Source organism: Pelodiscus sinensis, chromosome 33, assembly GCF_049634645.1.
Source record: "Pelodiscus sinensis isolate JC-2024 chromosome 33, ASM4963464v1, whole genome shotgun sequence".
NCBI classification, from domain to species: domain Eukaryota; kingdom Metazoa; phylum Chordata; order Testudines; family Trionychidae; genus Pelodiscus; species Pelodiscus sinensis.
Window position 1 is genome coordinate 4,057,503 of NC_134743.1, and position 14,316 is coordinate 4,071,818.

General features: G+C 43.5%; 1 protein-coding gene across 1 annotated transcript in view; it reads right to left on the reverse strand.

Annotated features, from left to right (window-relative positions):
• Positions 1-14,316, reverse strand: part of LOC102444119 (uncharacterized) — a 118,464-nt gene that overhangs the window by 84,004 nt on the left and 20,144 nt on the right. Inside the window, exons 5-8 of the mRNA XM_075914432.1 lie at positions 13,587-13,628; positions 8,392-8,478; positions 7,673-7,750; positions 2,436-2,528 (exon numbers count right to left, since the gene is read on the reverse strand). Coding sequence (XP_075770547.1) covers positions 2,436-2,528; positions 7,673-7,750; positions 8,392-8,478; positions 13,587-13,628 — 300 coding nt within the window. The remainder of the gene's footprint in view (positions 1-2,435; positions 2,529-7,672; positions 7,751-8,391; positions 8,479-13,586; positions 13,629-14,316) is intronic.

Below are 14,316 nucleotides of genomic sequence, written 5' to 3' on the forward strand. Positions count from 1 at the left end.
ACAATTATCAATTACATAAAAAGTTGTTACAAGGACAGAGATAAATTATTCTCCTTAATCTCTGATAATAGGAGAAGCAGCAATGGATTTAAATTGCTGCAAGAGGGGTTTAAATTGAAATTAGGTAAAGCTCCCTAATTATAAGTGGAGTAAGTGCTAGAATAAATTGCCCAGATCAGTTGTATAATCACCATCTCTGAAGATTTTTCAGACTAGGTTAGACACTTGTCAGAGATCAATTAGATAACATTTAGTTCTCCCATGAGAACTGCAAGAAATGGGACCAGATGACTCCTGAAGATCCATTCCAGTCCTATGATTTGTAACTTATTCCTTTGCATTTTATCTTTAAGAGTCTTTTTCCCCCTCCAATACTAAAACCACAAAGTATCCCACATGGGGAAAAGATTTTATTTGTAACAGGTAGAGACACAATTCATGATAGCACAAAGACTGGAAGAAAAAAAATGCTTCTCTCTATCCTACTTCCTTAAGGGTCCCTCTGTCCTAGTAGAGGGCTTCCCTCCTAGTGCCCTTATTGAACAATTATTATATCTAAGACATGGACCTGTGGTGCCGCATGACAGATAATACTGCATCTCAGTCAAATAGAAGGGATGTCTGTCAGACACACCCACTTCTGCCTTTGTCTTAGGAGAGCTGGTATTTGCCATCGCCAACCAGTCCAGTACCTGCCACTGTTCCTGCTCTACTACAGGATGGCCTGTCTCCCCTATTTAGGCAAGGTTCTCAGGGTGCTAATATAACCTGTGGTAGCTGCATGTTGCATATAAACCATCAGCAGACATCCATATGGAAACCAGGCCTGATAAAACAAAATATTGCACCTGCCTCCTCCACGGAGACATACAATCCAGGTATTTCTTTTGTCTCTTCCTTTTTCTTCACTTATCCTCTCTTCATCATCTGCCAAATATCAGTGCAATATCTTCTGATCCCTTCTGCAGACACTATTTTTGCTCTCTTTGCTTCATCACCTCACCTTTCTTCCCCTCCATATTCTCCCACTCTCAGAATCTGTAAATATCAAAGTCTCTGTTTCTGCTTCCATTCCACAATGGAGTATTCTGATCGTAAAAAGTGGAAAATTCAGTTTTAGCTCATGCGGGAGGAGGGAGAGATGAAAAATGGGAGAGTAGATCAGCATGTCATCAGAGGCATGTAGATTAGACACATAGGCAAAGGCAAATGAAGCCGCGATTTAAATGATCGTGGCTTCATTTAAATTTACATGGCTGCCGTGCTGAGCCGACAAACAGCTGATCAGCTGTTTGTCCGCTCAGCACGCTAGTCTGGACGCTCCCCTGCCGACATCAAAGCCCTTTGTTGGCAGCCCCAGTATTCCTCGTGGGATGAGGTTTACCGGGGCTGCCGACAAAGGGCTTTGATGTCGACAGGGGAGCATCCAGACTAGCGCGCTGAGCGGACAAACAGCTGATCAGCTGTTTGTCAGCTCAGCGCAGCAGCCATGTAAATTTAAATGAAGCTGCGATCATTTAAATCGCGGCTTCATTTGACTTTGCCAAACAAACAAATCTACATGGCTCCGTCGACAGAGCCATGTAGTTTAGACGTACCCCTAGTGTTTGGATCATGAGACTCGGCTCAGTGTAAGTTTGAGCCTGCGGTAAGGGTACTCCTGGGATGATGATTCAGAGACAGTCCTCAGTGAAAACAAGATCAGAGTGTGGAGCAAATGATGATGAGAACCATAGCCAAGTGGTAAGGGTTCAGGGGCAATCAGAAGATGGAAACCAGTCTGCAGTGTGTCCGTGACAAGATTGGAATAAGGCTAGTGCAAGGCAAGGCCATGACTAAGTAAGGCTGTGGCAAGAGCAGGAGGAGGAGCAAGGGGAGGGGGAAGGGTTGGGAGACAATGTAGTCTGTTGTACTGCAAGACAACAGGATGCTTCCTGACTGCGTACTACTCTTCAGACTCCTTTTCTCGAATTGTGAGCATAATTGAGCCTGGGGTCATCTGACCCAGTCTCTGCTTTGTGATAGGTACCTGCTGCATGCCTGAGGTGTGACTCAATAAAATATTCAAAATATACAGGTTGAACCTCTCTAGTTGGGTACTCTCAGAACCTGACCTGTTCCAAATGAGAGAATTGTCTATACCCTGGGAGGTCAATATTGTCTAGCAGCATTGCCAACACTTCCACTGCTCACTGGGCTGTTAGAGGACATTTGGGGTATATCAGAACTAAACAAGAGCATAGAACACTGAGAGCTAGAAATGGTGGCTGTAAACAAAGTTTACGGTGCTATGGGAAATTTAGCCACACCCATAAAAAGTGGACATCTGGCTAACTAAAATCATGTCAGAGGATGGATGTTTCTAAACCAGAGAGTTCTGGACTAGAGAGGTTCAACCCACAGTCAGCTATAGTTTTTAATGTACAAGTTCTTACCACAATACTGAAGTTTATAATTGATGCACAGGTCAATGGCAGACATGATGAAATTCAGGCCAATTAGTATCAGAATTGGTATCTGGATTGGATCTGTGATGAAAGAATCATCCAAGAATTATTATAAATGAAAATTATTGTCTGGTATTGTTAGAAATGTTAGCAAATTACTCAAACATCTTACATTACATTTTTTTCCTGTGATTTTGTTTGATGCAAGATGGGAAAACAACATGGACAATCTGCTGTTTTCCTGTTTTTTTTTTTTTTTTTTTTTTTTTTGAGAAATAGGGAACAATTCATAGTGAATGGTTTAGGATGTGGATTATCCACTTCTACCCTGACATGATCAGCTTCCATAACACAAGCAACTTATTCCTTATATCTATATCTATATCTATATCTATATCTATATCTATATCTATATCTATATCTATATATCCCTTCTTCTGTAACTACCACTTGAACACATCAGATGAAGTGAGTTTTGCCCATGAAAATTTATGACCTAAGAAATCTGTTAGTCTCTAATGCTATGTCTAGACTACACCTCTCTGTCAACAGAGAGATGTAGATTAGGCACATCGAAATTGCTAATGAAGAGGGGATTTAAATATCCCATGCTTAATTAGCATAAACATGGCCTCCACTTTTTTCAACACGGAGTTTTGGATGTGGCAGTCTAGACATGGATCTTTCGACAATAAACCCTTTTTTGACGGATCCTGTATGCCTCAAAAAATGAGGTTTACAGGATCTGTTGAAAAACGGTTTATTGTCGACAGATCCGCATCTAGACTGCCGGTTTTTGTTGACAAAAGTCTCTGTCGAAAAAGGCGGCTGCCATGTTTATACTAATGAAGCATGAGATATTTAAATCCCTGCTTCATTAGCAGTTTCGATGTGCCTAGTGTACAGCTCTCTGTTGACAGAGAGGTGTAGTCCAGACATAGTTTAAGGTGCCACAGGACTCCTCATTCTTTTATTTTTGTTTACCTAACCTATTTATTTTGGTGTAGTTCCCCTTTCCAAAGTTAATTGCCATACTGTTGTGCTGCTGAGGAGTTATTCCCACTATAGAGATGTTAAATTTTATTACATTATGGTCACAATTTCCAAGCAGTCCAGCTATATTCACATCTTGGACCAGACTCTGTGCACCACTTAGGACTAAATCAAGAATTGTCTGTCTCCTTTTGGGTTCCAGAACCAGCTACTCCAAGAAGCAGTCATTTAAGGTCTCAAAATACTTTATCTCTGCATTCAGTCCTGAAGTGATATGTATCAAGTCAATAAGGGGATAGCTGAAATCTACCTATTATTGCTGAAGGTTTTATTTTTAAAATGTATAGCCTCTCTAATCTCCCTTAGCATGTCACAGTTACTATCCCTGTCCTGGTCAGGTGATCGATAATATATCCCTACTTCTTTTTATTATTATTATTCTTATGTTCTTATTATTGGAGCATGGAATTACTATCCATAGAGATTCTATGGATCAGTTTGGTTCATTAAATAATTTTATTTAATTTGATTCTATGATTTTTTTCACATATAGTTCCACTCCCCCATCTACATAACCTGATGTGTCCTTCTGATATATTTTATGTCCTGGTATTATTGTGTCCCATTATCATAGAATTCCAGGACTGGAAAAGACTTCAGCAGGTCATCAAGTCCAGCCCCCTGCCCAAGGCAGGACCAACCCCAAATCAGTCATTCCAGTCAGGGCTTTGTCAAGCCAGGACTTAAAAACTTCTAGGGATGGAGAAAAATGCAGGACAATGTAGCACTTTAAAGACTAACAAGATGGTTTATTAGATGAGCTTTCGTGGGCCAGACCCACTTCCTCAGATCAAATAGTGGAAGCTTCCACTATTTGATCTGAGGAAGTGGGTCTGGCCCATGAAAGCTCATCTAATAAACCATCTTGTTAGTCTTTAAAGTGCTACATTGTCCTGCATTTTGCTTCAACTACCCCAGACTAACACGGCTACATTTCTATCACTAGGGATGGAGATTCCATCACCTCCCTAAGTAACCCATTCCAGTGTCCCACAACCTTCCTAGGGAAATAGTTTTTCTTAATTGATTATCCTCATTGCACATTTTTCTGTGATGCCTATTATATTAATATCCTCATTTCTAATCAGGAACTCTAGTTCACCCATCTTATTATTTAGACTCCTTACATTTGTATATAAGCACTTAAAAACTTGTCACATTTTTAGGTGTCTGCTATTATATGGTCTGATAGAATGGAACTCTTTCATTTGATTGTTTCTCATCAGCTCTTGCCCATATTTTATCATTTTCTGTCCTTTCCTCTTTACTAGGACATAGAAATCCTATATTGATAGCCCCTCCCCTGAGAGATGTCTCTGCCTGAGAATGTCTACATTGCATTCCACTTTCAAGAGAGGAATGCAAATGCTGATGAGTGAAATTGCAAATGAAGCGTGGATTTGAATTTCCTGTATTTGTACTGTCTGTCCAGTAGAAAAATTCAGAAAATACTGGATTTGTGCAATGTCCGGTATTTTGTGAATTTCTGGCTGGGCACCGGAGGGAAGCGTGGCAGGGGTGGGGGAGCAATTGAGAGGCAGAGCACGATTGGCTTTGGGAGCCCTGTGGTCACGCGCAAAAGCTTGGTTGGGCGGGGCCTGGGACTCCCAGCCACCTGCCCCTCCCCACTCCACCCACCCAGCTTTTGCACAGGACCAGAGGCTCCCAGTGCCAATCATGGCCCGTCTCCCAGCTGGAAGCCTCTGGTTGCGAGCAGAAGCTGGGCAGGGAGAGTGACTCCCAGCTCTGCCCCCGCCAGGCTTCTGCTGGCAAGTAAAGGGAGCGTCTGCCAGGGGCATGGCAGGAAGAACTCCGGCTGCGGCCAGTGGCTGCACCCCCCCGTTGGCAGGTCTGCTTCCCGCCCCCCTTCCTCTGTCTCCCCCTCCTCCCGTCCAGTCCCACAGCCCCCGATCCCCCCCAGCTCTGCTTCCCCCACCCCCTCTTCCTGCCAGCTAGCCCCATGGCCCCCAGACACCCCCCGCCAGCACTGCTTCCCACCCCCCTTCCTCCAGGCCCCCCCCATCCTCCCCTCCAGCCCCATAGCCCCTGATCCGCCCCCCCCGCTCTGCTTCCCACCTTCCTTCTGGCCAGCCCCGCCCCCCTTCCCCTCCCTCCGTGGTGCCCCCCCTTCCCCTCCCTCTGTGGCTTGCTCAGCTGGGAGCACTCAGCTGGGCCCTGGTAGGGAGCAAGCAGCAGCAAGCCTCGTGGAATGAGGAGTAAAGGTAATTCGAATTAGGATCTTTAATTTGAGCTACCTACTGCAAGCTGCATGTAGCTGCGGACACGGAGTTCAGACTAAGGGGGATTTAAAAATGGCGGCGCCTTGGAACATGCAAATGAAGCCTGGGATATTTAAATCCCGGGCTTCATTTGCAACTCCACTTGCCCTTATCACCCTACCTAGCTTGAACGAATGAGCTAGTGTAGACGTTATGATACCTTAAAATACTAACTTATTCATATTCGGCTACTGGAGCATAAAATATAAATACATAGTTATAGCATATGGGGATGTATATTATTATTAAGGAAAGGAAATATTATTAATCAAAATCATTAAACAGATTAATCACTAATTGTGTCATGTTAGTTTACCAAATTTTGTTTTAAATAAAGTTAAATAATAATTTATGTCCAAAAGAAAAGGGCCTGGGTGGGAGGTGGCCAGGGTCTGCAGAAGAGGTAGGGTGCTGGAGTTGGATAAGGGTGGGGAGTCTGGACAGGAGGTATGGTGCAGGTGCAGGGTTTGAGTGGGAAAGGGATGTGTGAGGAGGATGGCTAGAGAAAGCTGAGGGTGGGGATCTGGCCAGGAGGTTGGGCACAGAGACAGACTAAGGGTACAGGATGTGGGTGAAAGAAAGGGTGCAATGTGAGATAGGGTGGAGGAGTCTGGGCAGGAGGTGGGCTGTCAAGTGTGGGTGGAAGGAAGGGTGGGGGTTCTGGGTGGGAGATGAGGTGTAAGAGGGAAATGGAGGTACAGGGTCTAGACCTGCAGGGTGTGGGGTCATTTACCTGGCTCTGCACACCCCGCTGCTCCCAGGAACTGCCCTTCCACTACTCCCATTGGCTGCAATTCCAGCCAAATGGAGCAGCAGGGGGAAAAGTCATCAGGTGAGCAGTTTCCCACACTGCTGTTCCCTCAGCTGGGGGGATGGGAGCAGCAGCGCACGAAGATGCTTCCTCTCCCCTCCTCCCCATGAGCTGGCCATGAGGCTTGCAGCAGGAAGCTGGTGCTGGAACATCCATTGAGTGAGAGGCGGGAGGTCGAGGGGATGGTGCACAAGCATAGGCTTATTGATCCAGGGATAGGGGCAAGCCCTGAATCTGCAGGCCGCCTACAAGACTGTCATGGACCACTATTGGTCCACAGACCACACTTTGAGAACCAGTGGTCTAAACCAACATCAGAGGCTTTACCCAAATGAGGATCAGGAACAAAGCCGGGTGGTCAGACTTTAGGGAGGATTAGAAGATGGAGGCCAGGCTGGAGGGGATTGGTAATAAGGCTGCAGTGAGGCTTGTGCAGGGCAATCACAGGGCTTATGCAAGCTAGAAACAGGAGCATGAGGAGGAGGTAGCTGAGGAGCAGGTGCTGGCACAAGGGTTGGGAGTCACCCTTGTCTATTGCACGGTGAGGCAGCAGGATGCTCCCCAGCAGGATAGGGCTGTTGCTCAGCCTGATCTCCTGATCTGCAGCCATTGTGGAAATAATTGAGCCTGAGGTCATCTGGCCCAGTTTCTTCTTTGTGATAGGCTGTTGCTGCATGCCTGAGGGGTTATTCACTGCAGGCCCTACTGAGTGCAAACTGAGCATTCCCATATTTTGCCTCACTGCCAGGCCAACTAGCATAATCTGCAGCAATCCAGGGGCCATAGGGTTTCTAACAATATAGTATTGTAATGACTCATCTTGAGGGATTTGGGAGGTGGACTTCCCACTTTGACAGTCCAGACAACATCCAGACTGGGTGGGCATCTGCTTTTCTCTTTTTTTTTTTCTATACAAATTTAGACACAATAAAAACTGATCTACTGGAAACAGTGTTTGCCTCCAAAGTGAAAAAAGAAAGAAAGACCATGAGAGCAGCATGGAGGCATCTGTCCATGAGTGATCAGAGCTCACTGCATTTTCCACAGTAGTAAGGCAGTGAAGGGCAGTTGGGGTTGCTTACCTTTTCTACCATGACGAGGTGAGGGATGAGAAGAACAAGTGACCACACCACACACTACCTTGTATAACATTCTTGATACTACAAGTGGAAAAAATGCAGAGGATACTTGAAGAAGAAGAACTGTAAAAACTATGGCATTGTTATATAGCAATCCCAATCCATTTGTCATTCTAGGAATGTGTATACTCAGCAACAGTAAGGCTGTGTCTACACTGGCAAGTTTTTCCGGAAAATCAGCCGCTTTTCCGGGAAAACTTGCCAGCTGTCTACACTGGCCGCTTGAATTTCCAGAAAAGCACTGACGATCTCATGTAAAATCATCAGTGCTTTTCCAGAAAAACTATGCTGCTCCCATTCGGGCAAAAGTCTTTTTCTCAGAGACTTTTGCGCAAAAGGGCCAGTGTAGACAGCACAGCAGTGTTTTCTGCAAAAAAGCCCTGATAGCGAAAATGGTGATCGGGGCTTTTTTGCAGAAAACCGCGTCTAGATTGGCCACGGATGCTTTTCCGCAAAAAGTGCTTTTGCGGAAAAGCATCCTGCCAATCTAGATGTGCTTTTCCGAAAATGCTTTTAACGGAAAACTTTTCCGTTAAAAGCATTTCCGGAAAATCATGCCAGTGTAGACGTAGGCTAACAGTTTTAAGATACCATTTCTACTCAGTTCCTAAATGTATTCAAAATATACACAAACAAATTATTTTTAAGGTGCAAATTCTTACCACAGTGTTCAGGTTTATAGAAAATGTAGATGATACAGCTGATGAAGTTCAGTCCAATTACTATTAGAATTGGTATCTGTATCCAATCTGTGGTAAAAGAATCAAACAAGAGTAATTAGAAACACCAGTGATTATACTATATTGTTAAAAATATATTTCCATTTCAGATAAGAAAAATTGTTTGAGCAACTTGCAATAGATTTATACCATACAGGAAGCTGTAATATCACTTTATGGAGGAACAGAAACATTTAAAAAAAAACTTTCAAGATTGTGTAGATTGCATTCCTCCTTTGATAGAGGAACGCAAATGCAGACAAGCGAAACTGCAAATAAAGTGTGGATTTCAATTTCCTATGCTTCATTTGCATAATTGCAGCCAGCCACTTTTCCAAAATACTGTGTTTTGAGAAAAGAACTGTGGTCCACACTGGGTTATTTCGAAAAGAAACCCTTCCTTCAAAATAACCCTTACTCCTCAAAAAATGAGGAGTAAAAATTTGTAGACTTAGGTGCCTAAATTCTGTTATAAGGGGACACTGCAATCCATTAACTCCTTATTGACTGCTGTCAAATCCTGTAGGTTTCTAAACTCACCCAATACATGCGTTATTGCAGTCAAAGTTTCCAAGATGCTTATGTTTCTGCCTCTAGATGTGTGCTTGGCTGTCTCACTTTACATTCTCTAACACCGTCCTCCTGCATAACCCCAGAACGAGCCACGAACAAGCACTGCTCTGCCTAATGCACAGTGGGTGAAATGCAGTTGATGTGCTCAAAGGCTGCCTATCTCCACACCAAATGAGGGAGATAGAGGAGGAAGATGATGTGTCTTGTGCTGACTGGCTGATCATTCCAACCTCCTCCTGTTCCCACTCTCGCTTCCTCTCACTTCCATAAGTGGGGCAAGCAGTGAGGTGGCAAAGTTTGCAGATGATATCAAGTTGTTCAGGGTAATCAAAACCATAACGGATTGTGAAGAACTTCAAAAAGATCTCAGCAAACTGAGTGATAAGGCAACAAAATGGCAAATAAAATGTAATGTGGGTAAGTGTAAGGTAACGCACATTGGAAAAGATAATCCAAATTACACATACAACGTGATGGGGGCAAATTTAGCTACGACAGATCAGGAAAGGGATCTTGGAGTTATAATGAATAGTTCTCTAAAAAAAATCCACGCATTGTGCAGTGGGAGTCAGTAAAGCAAATAGGATGTTAGGAATTATTTAAAAAGGGATACATAATAAGACAAAAAATATCATACTTCCCCTATATAAAACTATGGTACCCCCATATCTTGAGTACTGCGTGCAGATGTGGTCTCCTCACCTCAAAAAAGATATATTGGCATTAGAAAAGGTTCAGAAAAGGGCAACTAGAATGATTAGGGGTTTGGAACGCGTCCCATATGGAGAGAGGCTAGAGAGACTGGGACTTTTCAGTCCGGAAAAGAGGAGATTGAGGGGTGATATGATAGAGGTATATAAAATCATGAATGGTGTGGAGAAAGTGAATATAGAAAAGTTATTTACTTTTTTCCATAATATAAGAACTAGAGGACACCAAATAAAATTGATGGGTAGTAGGTTCAAAACTAATAAAAGAAAATTTTTCTTCATGCAACGCACAGTCAACCTGTAGAACTCCTTGCCGGAGGAGACTGTGAAGGCCAGGACTCCAATAGAGTTTAAAAAAGAGCTTGATACATTTTTGGAGGTTAGGTCCATAAATGGCTATTACCCAGGGGTAAAATATGGTGCCCTTGCCTTTAGTCAAGGGCTGGAGATGGATGGCAGGAGATAAATCACTTGATCATTGTCTTCTGTTCACCTTCTCTGGGGCACCAAGCACTGCCCACTGCCATCAGACAGGATACTGGGCTAGATGGACCTTTGGTCTGATCCAGTATGGCCATTCTTATGTTCTTATGTTCTCTGTCCCTCAGACTCACAGCCGCTCTGTTAACCTTTATCTTTTTCTTCTCCACCGCCTCATCTTCCTCACTCCCTTCTTTCAACACCCTCCCCAATTTACTTTTAGCTAATTCCCTCCAAAAAAGGAAAGGAAAAGAAATGGAGGCACTGAGGCTGTGTCTTGACTACATCTCTCTGTCGACAGAGAGATGTAGGTTAGGCACATTGAAAGTGCTAATGAAGCCGGAATTTAAATATCCCGCACTTCATTAACATAAACATGGCTGCCACTTTTTTTCAAAAAGTATACAGGATCTTTCAAAAAAGGCTTTATTTTTTTTTGAAAGATCCCCCTCTAGACTGCTGCTTTTTTTCAAAAAAGCCCTATTTCAAAAAAAGCGGCAGCCATGTTTATGCTAATGAAGCACATGATATTTAAATCCAAGCTTCATTAGCACTTTTGATGTGCCTAAACTACATCTCTCTGTCGACAGTTTAGTTTAGACGTACCCTTAATGTGCCATTTGCTGGCAGTATAACTTCCTCACCCTGGGTATTGTCAGTCCCCATAATACACGAGGTTCGAAGGGATGCCGGAAAGGATGAGACCACAACTGGGGGTTTTAAAAAGCACAAACTGATTTTATTTTGATGGCGCCAGACAATCATCAGAACAAAAATTAAAGAGATTGCCAGACAACACAAAACAATTCCCTGAGGCTTTTCTAAATCACAATAATTCCCAATAACTGCCCAGGGGTTAGGAACAGTTGAATTAACACTGGTATTGTTCATAGTGCTGATTATTTACACAACTTTATACAAGGAAACAGTAAAAAACCTAAACCACAACTATTTATAAACTAACTTAGTAACTTTTTAACCACTGTCACTTGACAAGCAATAAGGACAACTAAGAAATAAATTAGGATAGGGATGATGGCGGGGGGGGGGGGGAGGGGGGGTTATACCAGTTCTGGAGACAGCAGGAGCACAAGTACCGGTCACATGCTCATAAACTGTCTCCACTCGGGTCGACCAACTCGGAGTACACTCAGTAAGACTCAAGAGTGGGGGGTGCAAAGCGTCTGGGTGATCAGGCCAGGCATTCACTCAATGCGAATCCCTAGTGAGAGAGGGGCTGCCTGCCTGTTTTATTGCCTGTGAACTTATCACCCCATAGGTTGGTTTTTGCTGCAGTGGGTGGAATAGCAGGCCTGAGCACAAGTCAGCCCGTTGGCTGATCTTTCGCTGCAATGGGTGGAGCGAGCAGGGGAAGATTATTAATTTACATGCCCTTATATGGAAAATACTCCACCTCACAGACAGAGCCCCCTATACCAGCCTTAGAGGTATTACAGGCTATGGCTCCCTGCGACGGGCAGCCATTTCTTGATGTTCTGTCTCGCACAGGTATGTCTACCCCACAGCACTAATTCGAACTAACTTAATTCGAATTAGTTAATTCGAACTAAGTTAATTTGAACTAGTGCATCTAGACCTAAAAACTAGTTCGAATTAGCGTTTTGCTGATTTGAACTAACATGTCCACATTGAGTGGACCCTGAACCGAGGTTAAGGCTGGCCGGAAGCAGTGCCGGCAGGGCATCAGATTAGGACTTAGAGCGTGGAGATGCTGTCTCAGGCTAGCCGAGGGCTGTGCTTAAAGGGATCCGACCCCCACCCCGGACAGACAGTTCTCAGGGTTCCCCACTGGCAAAGCAGTCCTGGCTTGGAGTGCCCTAAGTGCCCACACTCGGCACATCACAGCACTCGGCCATCAGCCCGGCTGCACTTGCCGCAGGCTGCCATCCGGGAGGGGGGGGGGAGCAATCGGTGGGCTGCAGGAGAGCTTCCACCTCGAGGAGCCCGCAAAGCCACCCCATCAGGGGCTCATAGCCCATTCCTCCCTCACCTCCTTCCACTTACCCCTCCCTAGCCCCCTTCCTGATGTACAAAATAAAAGACAAGTGTGGTCAAAAATAGAAACTCTCTTTATTGAACAAAACTGGGGGAGACTGGGAAAAGGAGGTGGGAGAGGGGAAGAGAGAGGCTGGGAGAGGGGAGGGCAACTACAATGATGAGGAGTTTGGAACAGGTCCCATATGAAGAGAGGCTAAAGAGACTGGGCCTTCCTGAAGTGTTTGCTGTTTTCTGATGTGTTTGCTGCGCTCTTGGGGGATACGATTAATGATCTTCTAAACACTTTCACTAAATGTTCCTGTCTCCCAAAGTTTACCTAATCATTTAACTTTAAAAGGTGCTTAAAAGCAAAGAGGTTTTAAACATTCAATACAAAAATATATCCTTCCCTCTGATTATTTATTCATAATCTAATTATTTAATTTCTGAAGATATTTTATTGTAAAAGTGCAACCAGATAAAGAAGGAGAGACAAGAAGAAAATAAGCCATTTTAAGCCCACTTTTGCCATCATGAAAACAATGAAAAAAAAAACAATAACAGCTTTATTCCTTTGCTGGCGACCTTTAACAGGAAGCCCTTTTTCTAAAATAGTGAAAATACAAAGTGTCCTACATGTCACAAGTTCAGAAATGGAATATGAGGTGCTACAGTTCTCAGTGGCTATGTCTAGACTGCAAGCCTCTTTCGAAAGAGGCTCTTTCGAAAGATACTTTCGAAAGAGCCTCTTTCGAAAGAGAGCGTCTAGACTGCACATTGAACTTTCGAAAAAGCGGCTTGCTTTTTCGAAAGAAAGCATCCAGTGAGTCTGGATGCTCTCTTTCGAAGAAGCCCTATTTACATTGAAGAACGCCTTCTTTCAAAAGAGGAACTTTCGAAAGAAGGCGTTCTTCCTCGTGAAATGAGGTTTACCGCCATCAAAAGAAAAGCCGCGTTCTTTCGATTTAATTTTGAATGTCTGGACGCAGACTTGAGTCTGGACGCAGGTGAAGTTTTTTCGAAAAAAGGCTACTTTTTTCGAAAAAACCCCTGAGTCTGGACACAGCCAGTAATACTATCGGAATTTTTAGATGTCATAGTTTCTACTTCTATTCCAGAGTAGAATTTTCTGATTTTAAAATAATTTCAGCCATAAAGGATAGGAATAAAAAATAATAAACTAAATGGGTAAGAAAACTCAAGATTTTTAGTTTTGACAAAAATGTCAATGGTTGTTATGCAGTATAAATGCAATGTGTGAATTTGCCTGAATTGTAACAGGAAAAGTAAAAATTATATTTCTAGTTAGACCCTCTGAGTTCTGGTATTTTTGGCACAAACCATATTTTTTCCTTCACAGACTGTAGTTTCACTTACCTTTGACATTGCAATTTGTATTTGTAGGCTTTGAAACATGATCTGTAAAAGAAATGGATAAGAAGGTGGGCAAAATGTTAATGAAATATATTGTTTTATACTACTTGTAACCAGTAACTCACTAATATGTTGGTAAGACCCTAAACTATGGTCTCTGGTCAAGCTTTTACAGAGGCCTTGCTATGCAGTTGAAGCAAAGAGAAGGCCTCCGTGAACCAAAACAGATGACAAGAAGTTCTGGGAAAACAGGATAACACAAAAACGTAACCCTGTCTGTTTATAAGCCAAGCAGCACAACACAAGACCAAAAGGAATCATTGGGTACCATTATCATGAATTTCAAATACACACCCAAGGCGATGGCTCTGCAAAGTGCTACCCAGTCTACTTTTTTGCATGGGAAAGAACACCCAGCTGCCTTTTCAAGACCAATCACAAAGGCTGTGCCTACACTGGCATGAATTTCCGGAAATGCTTAAAACAGAATAGTTTTCGTTATAAGTATTTCCGGAAAAGGAGCGTCTACATTGGCAGGCTGCTTTTCTGGAAAAGCCCTTTTTCCAGAAAAGCGTCCGTGGCCAATGTAGACTCGCTTTTCCGGAAAAGAGCCCCAATCGCCATTTTCGCGATCTGGGCTTTTTTCCGGAAAAGACTACTGGGCTGTCTACACTGGCCCTTTTCCGGAACAGTGTTCCGGAATAAGGACTTATGCCCGAGCAGGAGCAGAATA